This window comes from Cryptomeria japonica, chromosome 11 (assembly GCF_030272615.1).
Source record: "Cryptomeria japonica chromosome 11, Sugi_1.0, whole genome shotgun sequence".
NCBI lineage: Eukaryota > Viridiplantae > Streptophyta > Pinopsida > Cupressales > Cupressaceae > Cryptomeria > Cryptomeria japonica.
Window position 1 is genome coordinate 235,559,321 of NC_081415.1, and position 24,226 is coordinate 235,583,546.

Here is a 24,226-nt window from a genome sequence, read left to right on the forward strand (position 1 = left end):
GTGCCTTTTACAGGTTGTCCCTTGCAATTCACGTATTCGCTTTCTTGCGGCGAAAGAAACTACAACTGCCTTTCAAACGTAGTATGACATGCTTAAAATTTGACAACAACAATATGTTTTCAGGAACATTATCTTAATTAAAAACCCAAACTGACAAAATTGCTTCCTTGTCAACTACAGTAAACTTCCCACCAGCAAAGCATTGACAGCTATGTTTCCTCCCTCGAAGCTGCACCCCTCCGACGAAATAATTAAATAACATAATGCACGCTCGGTGCATGGCATCCAGATAAAACAGAGCTGTCTTTTAGATGAGACCGCCACAAGAGGAATTTGCTAGGAAGCCACCATTGCAATTTGCAGTCCTAATTGGCTTGTGATTGCCAGCGGTATAGCAGTCGTTTTCGTCCAGCTGCGACTTCGCCGTCTCTGCCTATTTAAACCCCACCGCATCCTCCTTGTTCCCACACAACCCTTCCACAGTTCATCGTACATCTTTCAAATCTTTCTTCCACTGCAAATAACTCCCGCTTTAAATGGCTGTTTTAGGTTCTGAGAAGATTGTCATTCACTTTCTGTTAATATGTATGGCGGCATTGTCCATAGTGGATTCTGCCGCTCGGCCCCTTTTTCACTGGAGAAAGCTTTCTGCTCTGGTAGACGAGGAGCCTCTTGTTCTGCAATACCACAATGGCCCTCTGCTTACCACAACGCCCATTCTCAATCTTCATCTCATCTGGTACGGCAATTTCAGTTCCGCGCAGCGCGCCATTGTAGCCGATTTTGTGCAGTCATTGGGAATGGAAAGCGGCAAGCAGGGCTCTCCCTCTGTTTTCACCTGGTGGAAAACAACAGAGGCCTACAGAGGCTCTGCCCCTTCCCAGATTAACCAAGGTCAGCCTTTGACCCGAAGGCTGGGGAAGCAGAAGCTGGACGAAGCTTATTCCCTCGGAAAGTCCCTGAAAAGAAGTGACATTGCCGTCCTGGTGAAGAGTGCTATCCAGTCCGGAGCTCTGCCTCCGCCAGAGAAGAAGAAAAGCAATGGCGAGGTGGAGTTGTATTTGGTGCTGACATCTGAGGATGTTATGGTGGAGAACTTCTGCAGTAGCTCGTGCGGATTCCATGGAAGCGACATAGCAGACATTGAGTACGCATATGCGTGGGTGGGGAACTCGGCAACGCAGTGCCCGGGGCAGTGCGCATGGCCATTTCATCAGCCAATCTACGGCCCGCAGAGCTCTCCTCTGCTGCCCCCCAATGGCGATGTGGGCATTGACGGTGTGATCATCAACATTGCGGCGACGATTGCGGGAGCAGTGACGAATCCGTTTAAGTCAGGATACTTTCAGGGAGATGCCGCTGCTCCGTTGGAAGCAGTCTCGGCGTGTCCGGGCATGTATGGAAGCGGGGCTTATCCCGGTTACGCTGGGCAACTGTTGGTCGACGAGACGACAGGTGCGAGTTACAACGCCCATGGGGTCAACGGCCGCACGTTCCTTCTCCCAGCAATGTGGGACCCCACCTCACGCTCCTGCAAGACCTTATCGTAAACACTTCTTCGCACAAGCTGTGTAGTACAGCTGTCACAATTCTTTATTGATTTATCTTTTAATTATTCTTTATTTATATTAATATAAATGACAAGTCTTCAAAACAAAGTTATTGACAATCCTAAACTTTTTATTAATGTTATTTTATGCATCATTATTATTTGTAATGTTTTAAAGAATAACAACTATAACAAGTATACAAATAGAAGAGAAAATTTTATCTTACAAATTAGGAACTATTACAATATATTAATAAACATAATGAAATGCTATACAAACCATCTATTTCTAAACTATTTTAATTAACACTATGGTTATTCAATTAAATCCTTTCACAAAAGAAAATTAAATATTAAGAAATATTCGAATGATTTTGACAAGATTTTCAATCTTAAATAAGTCTAAAAAGTGATAAAAGATTTTTGGCTCAAAGAATGTTTATTTTATAAGATAGGAAAATTATGTCTTATATGAATACAAAAACTTCTTACCACTTCTTATCATTATGGAGGTATATACCTTCAAAGAGGACAATTCACTATAATACTGAAAAAATAGTGGTCGATTTTACCTAAAGAAACAATGCTTATTAGAGGTTGCAAATTATGTTAAGCTGAAAAATATAAAACATAGCAAGGGAGGAATGTGCTTTTCTTTCCCTATACACACAAGGCCATGAGAAAATATATTAAGAGGATTAGCTACCAATAGACATGAATGTGATTATTTGTTTGTGGTAGTTGATTGATTTAGAAATAAACATATTAACATTTTGTAAAAAAACTCTCATAAGAAAATAAGTTATCAAACGTTCTTCGTTAATGTATGGGTATACTTTGGGCGTCCTAAGTCCATTATCAGCATATATAATATTTGGCAAGTTGTGGCCTACTTTGTGGAGCATGATAGATTCAAGGCTTAAAAAGTGTACAAATGTTTACCCATAAATAAATGTGGTAAATATAACCTTGGTGCACCTGATAAGAGGATATCAAAAGTATCCTAACACAAGTCACTTCTCTACATTCAACATTATTATAATAAGGCAGTTCAATTTTTTATTGAAGGCACAGTTCAACTTGATGTAGCTTTGGAATAATAAGAAGTTCAAGTAGAACATGATATAGACATTAAAGATTCTATACCATATAGAAACTAGCTAATAATTATTCTCATAAGTGATTTAACCAGTTGAATATAATGTTATTAAATATTAAGACTTTACTAATAATTTCTTTTATATTATTATTAAGTATATAAATATTCATCAGTTTACAATTAATCTGATTTTCAACTATGAATATACATAGAATCAATTTTTTTTAAATGCAAGTCCTATCTATTTCAATGAAAAAGTGTTATGTTTCTTTTCATTCATTTTAATTATAATAAGACATTTAAGAGTAATATCAATGGAATGTTAGGTCGTGATCATGTTAAAAAAAACTAAAATACAATTGATATAAAATAAAAATAAAACTATAAAGTAACTTTTACTATATAAAATCTCTTAAAAAATTAAAATAATTCTTAAATAAATATGATAACCATTAAATTAATAAAATAAACTCATTCTAAAAATATGATAACTCTTGACATTTAAAAAACTTAACTAAAAAAATCAAATACCTATCTTCATCGTAAAATAGAAATGAATGATTGATTGAAAATATAATTCTACTTTAACTAATAGAATTGTTTGACTACAAATCATAGAATTGTTCGACTACAATAGAAAACAAGAGACGCAAAGTGTCAAATTCCTGTCAAGTTGTTTATGATTAGTATAAAGATTGTTGGAAGGAAATTTGGCAGTTAGTGTTGCGAGGTGAGTTATTTATGCATCTGGTGGATGTAATTTTTGGAAAGCTATAAACCAATATGTAATGTCCCTTAGGGGAGAATGACTGAAAATGCACTAGATATAGGTCTTAGAAGGGCTTAAAGATTCATTCGTAACATAACTACCAAAGCAAAAAACTACAAACTTGTTCTGCTCATTTAGGTAAATCACGATGACTTTTAGTAGTGGCTTCAGCATATAAGCTAGGTGACAAATTGAACAAATACCACATATCAAGTGCTATATTAAAATCCAAAAAAACAACTCATATTTAATCAAGAGCGATTCATTATCCCAGAACAAGTAATGCTAAAGAATATATATAATCATTATCACAGAAATTGTGATGGAAGTCTGAAATCCTATTTCTAGTGCAATAAGATTCTTTTCAACCTTTTAAACCTTTTTATTTTTTCTGTTTTGTCTTCCTTGGAGGGTTTCAGCTATACTCTTCTTCAGAAGTAAGTCGGCTTTTTGAAAACATCCAAACAGTAGCAGTAAAAGTAGATGGTGTCTAAATGGGGTATAATGGCAAACGCAAACATCATTGCATGAGAATTGAATATAAAAGAGAGTATAAAAGAATGCAATGTAAATTTCATCGGTATGTAAGCAAATTACTGGTACTTTGAAACCATAAACTAGAAAAATGCAATAAATTTGAAGACATTTCTAATTGAAGAATTGCAGAATGAAAACCATTGATGGTATTTGTCTTGTGAAAAAAAATAAAGAACCATTCATTCATATTGGTTGAAAGAGAAAAATCATGGAATCAAAATTTGTTTATCCCATTAAAACTTGAGATCTTTTGTAACATGCAAGTAATATAAGATGCCTGATACTTTTACTGTTCGTGCCATTGGAATGTAAGTTTTCATTTTTTCCAGAGAAGCTATACAATTACAGATAACTTGTTTGGGTGCTCTATAAGTGCAACTGATCTTGCAAAGATTGTTAAGCAAGTCTACTGAAGCGGGAAGTAGATGAAGATGTGAAGTCCACTGTGTTCACGCTAGGGTTTTCTAGCATAACGTAAGCTTCATGCATGATCCCTTGAAAGTTGTTAAAGAGACAAGAGGGCGATGAAGAATGGCAGTGCATAGATGATACCTAAAGACCAAACTACTGTTTTAATTACTCAAGTTCACAATCTGAAGACGTTGCTACTACAGAGTTAAGGCGAAGCTATCAAGCCAAGCAACAATACTAAAATGTTGAGCCAAGGGAATAGAGTTGTTGATATGGACAAAGCGATTGAGAGAAGACAATCCCCATGGGGAAGATGGTAGATCTAAAAAGAGAGTTTCCTTCTACAGAGTAGAGGGGAGACAACAACAAACAGATCCCCCGCTCCCCCATAATGCAATTTGAGGGTACCCTAAACAGCTGATAAAGGCCAACCAAAAGAGGAAGAATGCCTCATTTTTAAGAAATAGATGCACATGATATAAAAGGAGAACAAATTTCTTTGGAAAAGAAGACAATCTTCCAGATCAAATTGTCAATGAAATACAGATTACAATAGACATATATTGTAACTACAGAAATTAGTTTTGCTTGAGAGGTTAAACACAGAGAAGAGAATGGACAACTGTGTATAATAAATTTGTCTTATCAAACAGTGCATATTATAATAAATTTGTCTTCTCAGCATTAGCAACATTTAAAAAAGAGTTGTTGAGTGTTATAGTGCAACATATATTCAATAGTTTGTAGAGTGCAAGATAAATATAAAGTTTTAAACAAAGAAAGCAAATTTGTATCTAATTTGCTTTGATTTGTTAAGCAGTAGTAGTCTATTTGAGAGGAGTTGTTCCATATGACAAGTATCCATGACTTATTTCTTAGAGATTGTGTCCTTCCTGCAAAACATAAATTGGTTTTATTTTTTGTAAATTAGTATTTGTTATAGTATAGAGTTAATAAAAAATGTTTGAAATGTATAAAGGTTAATGTAATGTATCATGTTTACCTTTTTGTAGAAATCATTCATGAAGAACAAAGGCATGAGTAATGATATTGTTTTGGTTGAGAGTGAAGTGGCCTTTTGTTGTAAAATCATGTAGAATGAAGATAACTCTTGATTTTTCTTCTTTGTAATCTTCATATGTAGTATTTTAAAGAGCTGGCAACAATTGTTCAATTGTGGACTTATCAGTAGAACATTGTATAGTTTGTTTATTTTCGGCTGTAAGTATTGTGTTCATCTCAAGTGAGTATACATAGGTGACTTTTTGGTGATACCTGGTGCAGTGAGCAGTGTTGTCTTCAAGCATGCCATAGTTCTCAAATTTATAATTGCATTGTAGGCAAAATGCATGGAATGGAACTGAGAATGGATTTGCCACTTTTAAGATACCATCAACCTGTAAGAGATGGGTAAATGTTAGTGTGGCATGCAAACGGTACATTTGAAAAGTAAAGAGATGCATGTTGTGAAAATAGTTACCTCATAAGTTGTATTCAGTAAGCCATTGAGCCTTTCCAATGTTCTTTTGTCATTGATTGCATATGAACATAGAAAGGCTTGTGCGGAATGTTATTCTTTGGTCCACTTTTTTTACAACATTTCTGAAGAGCATTGTAGGGATCTCATTCCTTTGTAGGTGGTCTTCTATTGTGTGGCATTGTTGGCCAAAACTTTGGTGCAGGTACAACTATGGAGAGTAACATGGTTAGTTATTTTGTGTAAAAACTTTTAGAATGCAAAGTATTTTGTAGTGAACAAAATTTTGGAACAGGTTATTCGAAAACAATTAAGAAGGCTTTTACCTATACTTTGTCTGTTTCATTGTCACCATCTTTGATGTCAAGTGTGTATTGTGAACCTTGTTTTCCTGTCCTTGTTACCAAAGCACTAATTGTTCCAATGGGGTACTCATTTGTACTTAAGCGTAGTTGTTTTATTGTGGTGCTTGGTATGAAATTGTATTCTTGACACATGTGTGGCATTGTTTCAATTGTGGTGGAATCTTCGAGGATTAGAATACAGTCACTATAACCACAATCGTATTCTGTCTTCGGGGTAATATCAAATCCTGAAATGCATATTGCAGAATTTGGCACTATCTTTTCCTCATATTTTTTTACAAGGTCACCAATAACATTAACTATAATTGTCATTTCAACTTTTAAATCTGTTCACTTTGTCAAGTGTGGCTTTGTAGACAATGAGCACATCCCCTTCGAAGATGTTTCCTACTTTCCTTGCATTCAAGTCCTCAATAAGTATGGCATTTTTTCCTTTGACTTTTGATCTGCAAGAATTGTAAGACTAGTGCATTAATATTGTTAACTTTACATAATATTTATTACTTTGAAATAAGATAAGCTCAATACCTTTTTGTGATCTGTTCTTGATTGATTTGTGTTTGTTTTCCTAATCTTTTTGTTGGCTCCATTGTTCTCCTATAAAAAATGATATGTAGTATTGGAATAAATTTTATAATTGTCGTGTTCTATTTGCATGTATGGATGAATTGTTTGTGAATTGTAGAAGCAAAATTTTATATGTGTTGTGGAAATTGCATTTCTATTATATTTGAACAATGTGTATTTGTGATTCTATTTGTTATTTTTTTAAGTATTTTGAAGTTTAGTTTGTGAATTCAGTGATATGCATGTTCATAAAAGTAGCAAGGTGATCACTCCAGTATGCCTCTGTTTTATAAATGAAGCATATGTTTTTGTATGAATTAGACCAGATGTGATCAATTAATGGTTTGTTTACAGTGTGTGATTGGTCTAACAAGAAATGTATATTGTGTTTTTTTATATAACTCGCAAGCATTTTTTGACGTTTGCTTTGTATGGCCATGCCAATATTGAAATCTCCCACAATGTATAGAATTTTTTTGGGGGGAATGTGGGACAGTAATTTGTTCAATTTGGTCTTGCATAAACATTACAAACATTGAGATCATTGTTTGAGAATGGTGTTGTTATTGTCATTGCTTCTACATTTCTTGATCTATGTTCTTTTGTTTTTGAGATTTGTAGATGTTTCTTTGTTAAAGTCATAATGCCATGTATGTTATGTATAGCAACACAATTGTAAAGGTTTAGTAGAGTGTTACTTTGATGAGGATGGGTATGAACCTCTTGTAGACAAATGATGTCAGAAGACATTATGTCATAGTCATTTAGAATATCATTTGTGTGTTCTTGTAAAGTATGAGTGTTTAATGTGCAGACCAAGAGTTGTGCCATGTTGTGGGAACATACATTAATGTTTTTAAATTGCCATTTTACATTGGTTTGAAAGCATGACATTTCAAGATGTACTTTTTTCTTTATTTTAAAATTGTTTGTAGTTAGAGGTTTGAGCAAGAATAATGACTGCATTGATTTTGTACTTGAAAGTGTGGTATATGTGAGGCCATGTTGTCAGATAGTTGTGGGATCAAATGCTAGACCTTCCATTGTTAGTCCTTGTGATCGATGTGTGGTTCTTGCACATGCTAGTTGTATAGGAAATTGTTTTCTAATGGTTATTTTGTTGTTCATTGATATTTTTTGAATGGGTCTAGCAATGCGAAGTATATGTACCTATTGTTTATCAATGTCATTTATGTAGCATTGAGCTAGTTTTTTCCTTTCCTATTGTCCTATTGTAGGGTTGTTTATTTTGAGCCATGCAATGTCAATGTAATTGTATTTTGTGTATGCTTTAAATATTCCATCCGTTCCATTGACTAGACCATCTTTTGTGTTATAGTTGCCCGCATAGATTTCGACAAGAATGTTTCATTTCAATTTTATCTGTGTGGGCAACATAGTTGTATGATTGTGCAATCTTATTGTAAATTTATTTTCTTCATATTCATCGATTGCATCTATGACAATGGCATTGTCTGAAATGATAGATAGCATTTTATTGTTGTGTTCATCAACATCCTTTTTCCTATAAAATAGGAAAGGAAATGTTGGGTCAATGGGTGGTGGGCGTGAGCAATGTTGATTGAGATAATGCAAATCGTTGCTTGTTTGTAACCCAATGCGAATTCTATTGAGGATTTGATATAAAAATATCATCTTTTTGTCTCATTATACAATTCAGTGAATAACACCTTATTTTCTCTTTCCAAAAGTTGTAGGGCATCAATTCTTTTTGAGTTGGTTTATTTTTAAACATAACAGAGTCAAGTACAGGGTGTGCTTGATATAGATCTCCAAAAAAGATCATGTTGAGGTTCCCAAAATGTGTAGTGGGCATTTGCATTATATCACGTAACCTTTTGTCAATGTACCGTAAGAATGTAGAGCCCACACGTGATATTTCATCTATAGAAGTACACAGAGCTGTTTGTAATGCTTTGGCATTTTGTCTAGTGTTTCAGTATTGAGTGGAAGAAATTCGGATTTGTTAAATGGAATGTGAAATGCTGAATGTAATGTGATTCCACCTATGTTATATATTGTTTTTCTAGTGAATGGCGTTTTAAGACCCTTTGGTTTGTCTGGATCATTTTCGATAGAGGTGTTATAAATACGTAGTGCTTCATATATCGCGTTCGCAATGAAAGTCTTTCCAGTTCCAGCTCCTCCTGTTAGAAACAAGTGCAATGGGGTTTTCATATTTTTAATTTTTTAATCACAATGTCCTTCACAATTTTTTGTTGTTCTTTATTAAGAATTTGCCTTAATTTCAAGTACTCATTGTCCATTATTTGTGGGTGTTGTCCGATTTCAAAGGAAGTTAAAAATTTGCTTGAAATATTTTTGGTGGCCTCTGTTGTTCATGTCTAATTGTATGTATAGAATTCCTTGTCTTTAGAATTTCTAAATGAAGAGGTCTCATCTTGTATGTTTTTATTTTCTAAGTTTACATCATTGACAACTTTGTCAATGTCACCCCATGCAGAAGTAGTATTGTACGTAAACATTGAATGATTCATTTGTATTGTTCTTTCATGATGTACATATGCACTTACCCATGAATTGAAATTGTCTTTCAAAGTATTCTCATGTGTCGTAAATGACATGTACAGTACTAATTTCTCTCTACAGTGGTTTTCTACATCTATATGTTTGTTGAAATTGATATAACGTATAATATTTGGTTTTTTTTTATGTTCAATAGGTGTACCATTTTTGTTATATTCGGAGACGAATTGTGCAAGAGAAATGTTTGCAATAGATTTGGGTCAATTTACATAATAGTCTATAATGGATTTGCAAATTATGTTTTCAAATTCGTCCGGTTCCTTCTTGATCTGTTTCATAGATTTAAGTATGAATGTGAGGTCATTGTCAGATCGTGTATCTATGAATAAACATTTTCTTGAGCTATAATTTAATGGTAGTGATAGAACAATGTGTGCAACTTCCTATGATGACATTTGTTGGAGGTTTAGCAAAGTATTTTCATATTTACTTATCATCTTGATTGCATCAATATTGTCTTGTTGGTGATCTTTTCGAATTTTTTGGAAAGCACGCGTCATTTATTTGTCTACTTTTGCCATGTATGAACTGCAATACATTGCTACAGCATATGCATTTAGGACATATTGTGCATCTATATTAGCTTTCCATAGGGGGGTTATTTTTTGGAGAAACTATTGTTCCAGATTTGTGATGACTTTCTTTGTAGGAGTAGTGTCGGTCTAAGTAATGTAGATCGAAGAGCTAATATGTAATCTTCCTCTGTTAATTGCATTTCATTTAAGAACATGTGGAAGGTGTATGAACTGTCATAGTTTTCTTTTTGCAATTTTGAATTTATATGTGTTGCAATTGTAGTTAGAGTTTCATTTTTTTCTGGCAATGTTTTGCATTATCGTAGTATTTTGCATTGGTGGAATGGGGAAATTGTATCTACAAACTCATATTCTAGATCTCTTGCATTGCCTTGTGTGGTGATGTTTGTGTAGTATAGCTAAATCGGGAGTCAAATGTCTTGTGCTACAAGTGATATACTTGTCAACAAATTATATTATGTCTATATACTTGTCTTTGCCATAGATCGGTGCATTCTCAATCCATAACAAGAAATGGCCAGGTTCATTTCCTCGATTTTCAAATTCAGTTACAGAGAAGTAATCTAAGACATTTCCAAAGAAGGTGTTATCTGTAAATATTAATTTTTTTAATGCATGTAGTATCGCACACAGCTGACTAGATCATTTTTGATCAAATGGAATTTATCAATTTCCTTTGTTTGATAAGATTCATGTTCTTAGATAGTCTTGATTGGTGTAAAGTTTGTCACTGTTGCAGTGTATTTGTGACGGGATCCCAATTTTGTTCTGCACTAGTGAAAGTAACAAAAAAAGTTGGAGTTCCAAGTTGTTGTATCATTGCAAATATGTTCTTTTTAAGTTGTTGTGTGTAATCTGGTGATATTCTTATTCTTTTGAAATCAGTGTAAACTATATCTGATTTCAACAATTTCTCTAGGTTTGGCTTTTCCTTCACATCATTTGCACATAGATTTCTTCCCTTTAGTTGCCCTTTTTGAATTCGTATCCACATTGTGGACAAAACTTGTCGTATAAGTACTTTGATGGTTTTGAAGAATAAGTTTTTTGTGTGGTATGCAAATTGTCTATGTGAATTTGTCAGTTCCCATTGTGCAATCTTTTGGTAGCTAAATCTTTTAACAATGTCTTCATCATGCGGATTACCAAAGAATAATGTGGGAAGATTCATTTTTTTAGCGTATGTGTCCTTGAAGATTCCAATTGGATAGAAATCTTGTGAAGTGCAATTTCAATGATTTTATCATCCATTTTTTGTATAGATGTACATTCAGTGAATCCATGTATCAATGTTTCAGATGGATGTTCTTGTTCTTTCTCACTATCTGACTCACTATCAGTTGTACTAAGTTCATTGTTGTTTTCATCTTCATTGTTAGTCTCGAAACAATGTTTCCAGTCCTTATTAATTTGGACATTTTGCCATTTGTATAGTTTTGTTTTGACCAATTGGGTTAGAGCTTGCATGAAAATGTTTGGGCGTATCATTCCCTTTTGGAAGACATTTTTATACTGTAAGCGTCTTTTGAGATATACAACTATCATTGTTGTACTATTGATTGGTTGTGGTAGTGCTTTTTGTATTATGTTCATGTTCACAGGAACATTAATAATAGAGCCTGTAAGTCCTATTTGGGATCTTTTATAGCCTATCTCCCATATTTGAGTGAATGCAATTCTGAGTGAAACAAGTCATTCTTCTAGTAGCGAGAGATTTTGTACATAGTCCAATGGTTTGTTTGTTCATATATTACTTGGTGTAGCATACTTAGACAACTTTGATTGCTTCAAAGTAGTAAAGCATATTCGACATATGGAATATGTCAATATAGTATTATCACATTTTACTAACTTATAATATATTTGTTTGAGTTTTCCTTTGATGGTTCTCATATCTTTTCTGAAATACAATACATGGCATATTATACATGTATGTTTTGGGGTGTCTTCAATTGTTCTCTGGCAAATATCAATTGGACAATATGATTTTGTCCTTGTTGACTTTCTTGATTTTATCATTGTACTCTGCCCGCGTTGTGTTTTATTATTCTCATTTGAAGTTGTGTTCAGAGTTTGAAACATTTGTTGCGCTATTTGTTGGATGTTTTGATGTTGTTGATTATTTCTAATCATTTTCTTCAATTGGCAAAATGTTATTTTTTTTATGATTGTTGTTTTGTTCTCGAGTTTCCTGTTCTGAACATATATTATTAATTTCAAACTTTTGCCTTTTGACATGGTCTATAATTTCTTCTTCTCTTTTGTTTCTTATCATTTTCTAATGTTCGTGTAATGTTATTTTCCTTTTATGATTGCTATTTTTTTTCCAGTTTCTTCTTTTGAACTACTATTGTTAATTTCAATCTTTTGCCTTTTTCCACTCTCTCTAATTTCGTCTTCTCTTTTCTTTCTAATGATTTTTTTAAGTTCATATAATTGTGTATTTTGGTGATATATCGCATGTTTGTATTCAAGTTTTAATAGTGGTTCAAAATGACGACTACGAGGATTAGCATCATGGAACAAGATGTAACATCGCTCACTTTTCAATGATTTGTTGTAGTGCAAGTACTTCTTCCCTGCTGTCATTGACCAAACACATATTTGTATTTTTAACCAGTTTGATAGCCAATGTATACAAAATATGTCTCCCCATAATCCAACTTCAGTGGGTGGTGCATATGGTTTTGCAGACAATCTCATCTTATGTAGATATGTTTCTTAATTTGGGACATTGTGTAGTTCAAGAAGAGTAGGTGGATCTAGTTCAAGGTTGTATGAGTTGATTGCTTCTATTTCACCTCTTGCAAGACATGTTTCAAAGTAGTTGATTGTCCCATTTCGGAGTTCAATTGATGTGTATTTTTCTTCCAACAGTAGTCCGAAGGAATTAAATAAATAGTCACCTACATTGTACTTGAAATTGTGTGCTCTGTATAGTCCATGGTAGTTTAGCACATTGTCAATGTTTTATATTTGTTGTCGAGCGGAACACTTGTAACTATCAACATCTACTACCTCCATTTCTTCGTTGTCGGTTTTTTTTTTTTTTTTTATATTTTGGTATATTTTTGGAGAATAAAAATTGGCTATTGTTGATTGTGTCAGCTCATCTTGTGATTGTTTAATATGTATGGAGTAGGTTGTATTTCACTTAGCTTGTGAAGTTTAATTGTGTGGCATATCTCTTGTTTGTGAATACATGTGTCGATATCTGCGACAAAAGTAGACAATGTGAGTACAATATGCTTTTGTTGTATGTATTTTTTTTTAATGTACCTAATTACTTGCACTATTGAAAAGCTATAATTATTATTAACTAATGCATATATATCTATTTTCAAATGCATTCAGTAAACCATGGATTAAAGTTGTTTAATTCTAAAATGTTTATATATCATTTCATAATTCATAGTAATTGCAATTGTATAAATTATTCTTCTCTAAATTATTTCATGTATTAAATTATGGTTTTCATTTCCTATTTCAAAATACCTACAAGAAAGACAACAATGAATACAAGTTGTAAATGATTCTACTAGTTATATTGTATAGTCGTTAAAAGTATAGGTGATTTGTACATTAACGACAAGTAAGGCGTAAACAATTTCAAATGCTACTATGTATTCTTCTATAGATTTTGATGATAAGGGAGCACTACAAATTATGTTTATTGACAGAAATATTGTTTACAAATTCATCACCAACCCACCTAAGGTAGCATTTCATAGTTTCAAATATTTTTCAAATGCAGTGAAGAAGAAGGCGACCCTAATTCTTCATAGGTGCATTGGTGAAACGAAGATAATTAAATCCAATTTCCTTCCAACATAGTTTTCCATAAGACACACAACCTTCAATATAATGCTTGAGAAGAACCTTCTAGGCCTTACATCCTTCAATGGTGCAAATAATCCACTTAGCACAAAGAGTAATAATATGTTTAAGAACATCAAGAATGCTCATGTCAACTTTTACATGGAATAAGAAACAAATTTCCCATAGATGATCTAATTCCCAAGGTCAATTACAAGACATGCATATAGATTACCTAGTAATACAACAATATCATAGAATGTATTAAAGAAAATTGATATGTCAACCAAATCATTTAGACACAAACTCTTCTATTTAGATTGAATAGGATAAATGTATAAAGACTCAAGATTAGAATCTATTATGTCACTTCTATTTTATAAAATAAATAAATAAAGTATTTATGTAAGTAGGGTTTTTTATAGGCTGTTAAATATGGTGACAAGTGCCACAAGTATATGTTGTTCTAACTATATATACATGGTGGTGAAAAATCATCCTTATGTTAGTAATTAGCTAACAAAGTCAAACTTGAAGCATTTGTAAATAATACAAACATATAAAGCTTACTATCACAACAAATATTTGGCTGGAAATAGTTTGCACCCTTCATATTTAATCTTTCAATATCTCTGCAAAGAAGGGGCTTGGCAAAGAGTTTGCACATTCTCTGAAATTTTGTTATAGTTCAAACTATAATAATTTTTTTGCACAACTCTTCACATTGATTGCTTAACAATGTCTTGCAAATATGTGCATAGTTCGATATTGTAGTCTTCCAATTGCTTTAAGGTTTTTTCTATCTTGGCTAAGTCCTTATTTACTTGTTGCACCTCTAACTGAAATTTTGGACATAGCTGACAACATTGTTTTCTTTCCTGTGGTAGGCTACAACCCTTCTGTCTCAAGGAACAATAGTCATTGCATTGATGTTCAATTGATATGTCATTATTGAACTGTTCACTATTTGACATGCCTTCCACATTTAAAATTTTGTCAGTTGTAATCTGAAGCTGTGTGGAGAAATTGTCAGCTTTGTGGCATAAAGTATTTTGTTGAAGCCAAACTTGACTATCCTCTACAATATATGAGAAGAAGGTATTTTTAGTGAATTCAATTACTGCATAGCAATGCCAAAAATTGGGAAAATCACTTAGAAATAAGGTTCATACCAGTTATTTGATGTAGGTATACACACTTTGAAGTTGTGTGTCCTACTTTTTCCAAGGCTAGAGTTGACAAATGAGGTGTAGCATTATAATTTTCAAAACAATTACAGGTAATTAGACCTTCATAACTGTCTCCTTTGCCTTTAATAATGTCACAAATAGTTGGCTAGAAAATGTATTTGTGGACAATATCACTCAACAATCCACTACCTGGGGAAGCAGTTATTGTGCTTACCTTTTCCAGTGTTGGGGTAAATGGATTTGATGAAAACAACTATAAAGTATTAGTTGACAACCTGCAATCACTTGCTTGAATGATTTGATTAACATTGTCAATGTCTATGGTATTATGTACAATGGAATTAGCATACATGATTGGTTTACTATAAATAGCTGCTCTAGACATTGGGCTACTGAGATGGTTAATATGAGGAGGACAATCAAAATTTGAAAATAAGCATCGAGTTGTGCAAGTATTATACTTTCCTTTCTTTATCTAACTACATTTTTTTGGCAGAGATGACAAAGGACTTATGTATTTTTAGCAATCTCTCTGTATTTTTCTTAGCTTTCTTGAACCCCTTGATACAAAACCATTAAACAATGAACGATGAAAAGAAGTAGTAGAATATTACTACATTACATGTCAATAAAGTAATGAATAGAGGAGTGTCGTTTATTATCATAAGCATCACAAATACGATGCACGTCTCTACAAAGAGAGCACCTAGTTCTAATCGCAAGTTACTTTGATAGACAGGGGCAACCATTGTTTTAAATTTTATAGTACTCTACTACTATGCACATGGTAATTTCATGACCTATACAAAATGTATCCGAGTTTAGTAATTTGAATATGTGTCCTGTATAACAATATCATAATGAATATCAATGAAAAAACAAATTTTCTTGTACAAAATTTAAATGAGTGTTTTGATTAATTTTTTTTTGTGCCTATGGAACTACATTGTATCTACAATGGTAAGTTCATTTATCTAAACAACAATGAGAATATGCCAAGATCATTTATTATTGTGAAGATTTTTTCCTTCTCAATAGAACTACATTATCTCTACAATGCTAGGTTGAGTTCACAGTAATATTAAATTTGTACTTAAAATTTGAAGAAGTGAATTGTACCTGTATTGCTGAAATTTCATGGTAGTATTTCAGCTGATTTCCCTTAAATTTAGCAAAATTGGGCTAATTTGAACCCTGCAAGACAACTAATCGACATAATGTGTCAGAACCTACTTCATTGTGATGTCAACTATTTTTATTTGCTTAAGATTTGCAAACAGAAAGAATATTTTTAAGTCATTGTTGGATTTATTACTATAAAGAAGAAATATTAAATTAATTAAACATTTGTACACATAAGGGCTAACTAAATCCATATACGAGGTATTTTCAACTCAATATAATAGAAAAGAACGACAAAGAAATTTTTTGGTAACTCATAAATTTGTTACTTTTTACATAGACAAATAAAATATTTCTTACATGTTAGTTATATGTAAAAATAGATAGTTATATTAATATCATTTCTTTCAACCAAAAATTAATATGTTGTAATTAAGTATTGATTTCATATTGAATATTGTAATGTTTTAAGTGATTGGGTAGTGATATTTTTGTGCATTGTTGTTGTTTTTCCCTTGTTTACTAATTAAAAATCTGACATATTAAGTTTATGACATGCACAATTCATGATTGCAATTACCAATTTCACATTTTCACACACATACATCTTAAATAGCAATAACAATGACACATTTAAATGTATACTTCCTTGTGAAAATGTCTTATGTTTATGGCTGAAATATAGTGATAGTAGTAAACATTAGAACACATATAGCTTTTATAGTAGAATAGTAAAGCATAAACATAGGTGCATGACAAATATGTGCATGCAAATTAAGAAGACACTTGTGAAGCAAGTGTGGGAAGTGCAATTGTAATAGGTGGATGAAGAGGAAGATGTGTGTATAAGAACATCAGTGTTCTTTCAAGGCATGCATACAAACTAGCTCACAATTATTGTTCACAACAACTTTTACAACATTGTAAACACAAGAAGCTGCATCACATAGTGCTATTGTGTCAGGTGAGAATATACCCCCCAAAAGACCATTATGGTTTCTTGCATCATAAGCATTGATAGCTACATTGTAAGAAATCGGTGGAGTGAAATAGTCTTGAATATATGAATTTGCAAACTTTTGCACAAATTTTGGGTCCTGGACCAAGTCCATGCAATTTGACAGGAAACAGGACACCACATCATTGTAGTAAACTGAACTAGAAGAATTCTGCAAGAATTATTCACCTAATATCATCCTCAGAGACTCTTCAATGGAGGGAGAATGAAAACGAAATATGTGTGCCATTGTAGTCGTATCAATTGGCTCAATAATTGGACAATCTCATTTTGGTGGCATAATATATATTCGCTTATTGCTTGTCACAATGTACATTCTGTGATAATATTGAATTTGATGTAGCATAAGCATAATTGAAGTACCATCATTTTTAAAAAAAATTGAATTCTTTATAAATCTTTATCTCACTTAAACAAATATGTCTATAAATTTTGATTTCGTATTTAATAAATATTAATGAGAAGTTCAAACAATATATATTACTTTTAATGATTTGAAAAAAATATCAATGCATGAGTTAAATTAAAAAACAATCAATTTGTCAACAGCTAATGTTGTTACAAAATTTAAACAAGGATATAATAGAGTCGCACTAGTTAAGTACCATTACAAGATATAATGAATAAGAAGTTGAAATTGCAATCAACAAAATAGAATATATTCAAAGCTCACATGCAGCAGATGAATTTATAGATTGCATGTACCAAACCAATTTATATACAACTATATTCCTAAAATTTAAGTTTATTACAAAAATTTATGTTACATTTAAAAATATACATATAAATAGTTTGTATTAAATGTGAAGAAAAATATTTTATAATATATTACATATTTCTTTAAATATTATAACTGTAGAAATCAATATCGTACCATTCAAATTTATAAGACAATTTCAACATTTTTTTGTTAGACTTTAATACTACCTATTTTTAATAACAAAATAATATAAAATATACTGCATAACTTATCTTTATTAAGATGCTTTAAAAAAAAAAAAAAAAAGATATATTAACAAACATTACTTGACTTTTATTTGTTTGTTACAAAGGTTTCTTTTACTTTACAAGTACAAAATCTTTTTATACAAAAGGTCTAATAGAAATCTAAATTGCCTCCTTTAATTATTGACATGTCAAGGTAAATATAAAACAAACTCTAACATTCTTAAATATTACCTCTGTCAAAATTTTAGAATAGGCCTATGGACAATGTCAAATGTCAAAATGTCCATGACAAGCAAATGTACAATATTTTTAATACTATATGCCAAATCACAACGAATACAAAAACAGGTATTGTTATAACGTATCCAATTTCCACGTTGAAGACCAGCAATCCATGTGTTTTCTCTATGATTCCACATTTGGCATCTATTTTGATTACATGCCTATGAACAAACAATGATTTTTTTGTAATAAATCTGTCTACGGTTTTAAACTATGATTTTTATGAATTGTATCCACGACTTGCAACTATCAGTTGGTGAGATTGGCCATTTCAATACTTTTAGCTTCTATCGCCTACTGATTTATGAACTGCATATTTGCAATTTAATTTATCTAATGCCTTGATTTATATCAGAGTTGTTAAATTTTGAACTACATATTTGTTAAAAAAATACTTCACATCATACACCCCAGCTATGGTGAATTTTACAAGGCATCATTTTTTTTTCAAACATTTGTTGAAGTGGGTTAAATTAGCTTGATAAAATTAAGTTTGAGTAGGTATATCTAATAAGGAGACTATTTTCTTACAGCGTAATGTAAAAGATCAACAAGAAGAGAAAGCGACATTACAATCCAGATGTAGAGAGGAGCATATACAGAGTCAATATACATATCTTGTTCTTCTACTAGTCCTAGCTACTGGAAGCAGAAAGTATATGAAGTGCTAGCTTTGTTGTGGTTTAATAAATACGATTGAGTTTTTTATATAATAAAATATAAAAAAATTGATATTGTAAATTAATGCTAACCTCCCTGTCTGCTTTGTGTGTGCTAGATGTCTAAAAACGTGGAGTTTTGAGTGCATGGCATTTGTCTTTTCAGTGTTAGAGGTATGAAACGTGGGTTTATCTCAATGGCATACTCCAATGTTTTGACATGTGGTTTTTTGATTTTACAAGGACCTTAGTCTAAAGACCTAAAAACTTACCTAAAGCTTTGGCAATCCATAATGTGAAGAATTTTAGCATGCCTATCGAAAATAATGGAGTCTATACCTGGCGCCCTGTACGGTCGGGGCGTTGTGAAGTTAGAGGTCATGGGCCTGAATTTCCGCAGTCCTCCTAAACTATTGTTTTCACACAGAATGGGGCCTGGTTTGGTTTATTCATTAAGTTCAACAAATAAATTGCAAATAGTTAGCAGCAGGGTTTGGAGATTGGTGAAGGTAAGTAAGGAAAGGGATAATGTTACTGTGACTCGTAGAACTAGTGCATATATACATAGAATTTATCTGAATATACCTCCCGGGTCAGTGGAATTTAGACGAAGAAAGTTTGTGACGAGGTGTGAGTCGGAGGGAAGCGATTCAATGGCATATGCTGATAGGATGGAAAATAATAATGTTGGGGAAGGCAATGATAAAGGATCATAGGGTTTTGGTGAGGGAAATGGTGAAAATTAGAGTCAGTTTTATGGCAAAAGTGGTGGTGAAGCCTTGGGGAAAAGCACTGAGATAGAATTGGCAGGGGATGCTATGGTAGTGTTAGAAAATGTTGTTTCTTTTGTTGCTATGGCATCAAATTTAACAGATGACAATGTTAAAAATTATGGAAGAGGTGATAAGGGGGCAGAAAAGGGTTTTGAGGAGTATATTAGAGGTGAGGAATATTCACTGGAGTCAACAAAAGAGTCATTGGAAGATGCTTTGAAGAAATTGGTGCATGCTAGGAAGAATTGTAACATGTTTGAGAAAAAGGCTCAAAGAATCTCTAAGATGGCAATTACATTGAGAGACGAAGCAACAGAGGCTCGTAAGGATGTTGATGATGCAATAGCCATGGTCCAACAGTTGATTAGTGAGGAAATTGGAGCAGAATAGGCATTCAACAAGGCTAAGATGGCGGCCTCTATTGCAGAGACACAAACAAAGTTAGCTCTAGCAACATTACAGAAAGCATAGGACAAGATCAAAGAACAAGTGAGATTAGTAGCATCCAGCACCCTAACAGATTAGTTATGGGCAGGTAAATCCTTACAATAAGTCTTCTACTCAAATTTCTCTACACAAGCACTATCTGAGATGTTTATGAACAAGAAACTCATTGAAATTAATACAAAAGTGAAATTAAATTTGCGTAATACAAGTTATTGCTTAGCTCATTTTCTGCTCATCCTCACAAAAGCAGAGGAATTATATACTTCCTTGGAAACCAACTTGAAGGATAGAAAAGAGACTAAAAACTACAACAGTATAAGAAACGGGCACTTAGCCAGGTTATATTTTGAGACACCAATGTATAATCTGGTATTTCCAAAAGAATTTAAATAGTTTAAATAAGGTTTCAGTTTCCTATTCTTAAAAATGAAAATTCATTGCATATGTGCGAGATGCTACCAATTTAGAAGCAGTTTCAAAGCATACCTCTTTTTTGTCTATTTGGGAGGGAACCCAACTTCAAACAGTAAATAGGCTCTCCAATAAGCTTGCCAAATTTGAAGCCAACACACAAACTAAGAGATCAATAAGAACTGGTTTGAGAAAGCCTGTCAGCAACTCAAAAAAAAAAGTTACAAGTTTACAAGAAAGTCCTTGTCAATTTTTGTTAGTTTAAAAGGATACCTTTACCTCTCTGTATGTACTGTAGATCTCTAAGAAACCACAAACAATAGTGGAAGAACAAAGAAAACTGGAAACCGTTATCAGACAATGCAAGCCTATCAGAGAATGCAATCTTATATATTTAGCAAAACTGATAACTGAATGAATACATTACCTGCAAGAACTAATAAAATGAGTGAACATTCTAGAGGTCGAGACAATATTAAATATCACCAACTATCGCTTTGGAAAAGGGGAATTTACCAAAATACAGGATTCAACATTTTGTCGACAAATAATGAGGTCTACAGTGGCACATATTGGATACAGAGAGGCCAATACATGTATATTGTACTCTTTGAACAATGTTGTGCATTCAATTTATAGCCAATTGTCAAAGATGAATTAAATATGCTTTCAATGTAATTCATTTTGCCAAGCGAATGCATACCATCAAAGAATATTTAATTATATTCTGGTGCATCTTAGTCAATCAAAGAAGATTTGAAAAGATGTTTTGGGAAAGGAACCATCAAATATCATTATGGAGAAGACAAAAATATATTGTCTTTTTGGGTGCTCAAAATATTATTGCCTAACAAATAAATATTTCAAATTAGAAAATATATTTTTTGCACTGACTATTTGGAGTGAAGACCAATAGGAAAGAAGATAATTTGCAAGACATTTTGCCTCATTTTTAACTATACAACTCCCTGCAAATATCTAAAAATACCGTGACATGATTGGCTGGGCTAAAAAAACAAATGCATCCAATGCATGCATTAGTATCCCTGCCTATAGACAAGAACTAATAATGTATGATGACAATGATGGTTACAATAATATTTTAAATTTTGACTTGTGTGCATTAATAAAAGACGTCCATTGAACTTTAAAAACATCACTTTCTTCTAATAAAAAAGAGAAATTGTATGAATATGATCAATACAAATACAAATGGATTCATATGCCTTGACAACTTCCACACTATTGATGACTTTTCTATTGCTTTAGACTATAATAACTACAACCTGCATCCTCTACACAGACCTTCCTCTTGATTCTATATCTATGGTAATTAAATTAAGAGGGTTAACTATAGTATTTGTCTACTTCCAATTACAAACCAGTGTCTCATTATTAAATTCGTATAAAATGTTTGCGAGTAATGTTGGTGCATTTTATCTTTCTTAAATTTACTTTAACAGTTTTAAATTAAAACTGCATGGTTTAAAGAAAATCACCATATTTTAATGTGAAAACTTCGTTTTAGGTCCTAATCACTACCCCTTTTATCATTTCGTTTTATAACTAAACGCATTCATTGATCCCTCTTTAAGATTCTTAGAAGTTTATGGTATGTAAAGAGCTTCTCCTCTACAAGGAAATTTAAACAGGAAAACACCATGAAAATACTTTTACAGCTACGCAGTTTATGAAAATTAACAAAGAATAATTTTATTAAATTTGTATTCATTCATGAACATTTACAGAAATGCAAGACTTGGTAGCAGGATCCCACATGGCCGGCAGTAAAAACTGACGCTCACTAACTCCATGCGCGTTATAACTTGCTCCCGTTGTTCTGTCTACCAACACCTCACCTGGGTAACCCGGGTACGCCCCTTTCCCGTAAATTCCGGTACAAGCCGACACGGCCTCCAGCGGGGCAGCAGCATCACCCTGAAAATATCCCGTACTAAATGGGTTTGTCACAGCTCCTGCCAAAACAGTCGCAATGTTGATGATCATTCCATCGATGCCCACGTCAGCATTAGGGGGCAGCAAAGGAGGGGTCTGAGGACCGTAGAGGGGCTGATGAAACGGCCACGCACACTCACCGGGGCACTGACTAACTGAGTTACCCACCCACGCATACGGAAGACGGGATCGTAATGTGTGGTCATGGTATCCACAAGAGCTAACGCAGAATCTCTCCGCCGCCACATCATCAGACGTCAGTACCAAATAAATTGCGTTTGTATGGCTCGCCGGCGGCGGCAGAGCTCTGGATTTGACGGCGTTCTCAACCAGTGCGGCAATGTCCGTCCTTTTCAACAACTTGCCAAGAGAATACGAATCGTCCATATTCTGCTTCCCCAGCCTTGCAATGCTCATAGTGGCTCCATTAGAGGCGCCACTCTTGTATTTTTCCGTAGTCTTCCACCAGGTGGAAACAGAAGGCTGCTTGTCTTTCCCTTGCAATTTTGCAGCGAGAGACTGCAAATAGTCAGCCACAATGGACCGCTGAACAGGACTAAATTTTCCATACCAGATCACATGAACATCAATAATCTTTGTGGAGAGCAGAGGGCCTTTATGATAAGCTAGAACCAGAGGCTGCTCCTTCACCAAATTAGCATACGCACCAGCTGTGCACAGTTCGAGAGCAAATAGAAGCACTAATACCCTAACACTAAGATACCCCATCTCAGACTCTTTAAAACCACGATGTTTATATCAGGTGCAATCCAGATATAGCCTGTCGGTTGAACTCCAAACTAAGTACTGTTGATGTGTTGTGCATTGTTAAGGATATGATCTTATATAGGGGCTTCGACGGTAAAACCCTAAATCTGTTTAGTTTGGAAGCTTCCACATTGCTTGAACACGCGTCGCGTGGACTTGCATTATTGGAGACGTTAGAGGCTTCTTCTAGAAGTCTCCAACAAACACACTACACGTATTTAAAATTGTTCGCCTACTTGTCGGCAGGAGCTCTACTCGAAGCTTTACCCAAATCTAACGGTATATTGTGAAAAAAAATAAGAGTTGTTTTCTAGTCTCTTTGCTTGCATGTAACATTAATTGTATGCACTCTCTTTAGCAGACAAATACCGCGGCTTATGCACCTTGTATCGTTGCCCCTGCCTTAGATTACGTCTGGTTTTGCTTTAATTTTAAATTTAGTATCACCTTATCGTCCAATAAAAGATTTGATTCTATGTTCGAAAACGAGTGAACAAAAGCATATAAGGTAATAATTGGCGTGTGATAATCCCAATTATTATTTTTATCAATTTGAAGATTCTGTACAGAGCATACTTTTTGAAGTCACAAATTGGAAGTGTAAAACAGAGTCTCATCAACTAAAGTAATTATCAGCATTTTACATGTCGCACAATGCATTTAAAACATGTTCCTCGTCTATGTTGGCTAATATTAACTTTTGTAGGGAATATGATTGGTGGGCAATGGTGGTGTACCTGTAGATCATACCACTGAAATGAGTAGGTGAAGCCACGCGGGGGGATTATTTGGGCGTTGGTATGAGTGAGATCCAGGTGTATTTGTATTTGTTCCATGATGGCCATGGCCCCCATAATCGAACATGTCCGAGTTCTTGTTTGACGGTTTCGTGTCATTGGCCTCGTCCTCTTTATTATGTTTACCATCTCATCCAGTATCGTCCCAGTAAACAGAGCTT

The 24,226-nt window shown here is 33.5% G+C and overlaps 2 protein-coding genes across 2 annotated transcripts; one reads left to right on the forward strand and one right to left on the reverse strand.

The window, feature by feature from the left end:
- Positions 1 to 459: 459 nt before the first annotated feature.
- LOC131063975 (protein EXORDIUM-like 2) lies at positions 460 to 1,669 on the forward strand. Its single transcript, XM_057997981.2, has one exon. It carries the CDS (start codon positions 537 to 539, stop codon positions 1,548 to 1,550), a length of 1,014 nt encoding a protein of 337 aa, XP_057853964.1. The 5' UTR covers positions 460 to 536; the 3' UTR covers positions 1,551 to 1,669.
- A 20,568-nt stretch (positions 1,670 to 22,237) lies between these two features.
- On the reverse strand, positions 22,238 to 23,324 carry LOC131063930 (protein EXORDIUM-like 2). Its single transcript, XM_057997903.1, has one exon. The coding sequence runs from the start codon at positions 23,227 to 23,229 to the stop codon at positions 22,273 to 22,275; it is 957 nt and encodes a 318-aa protein (XP_057853886.1). The 5' UTR covers positions 23,230 to 23,324; the 3' UTR covers positions 22,238 to 22,272.
- Between the last annotated feature and the right edge of the window lie 902 nt (positions 23,325 to 24,226).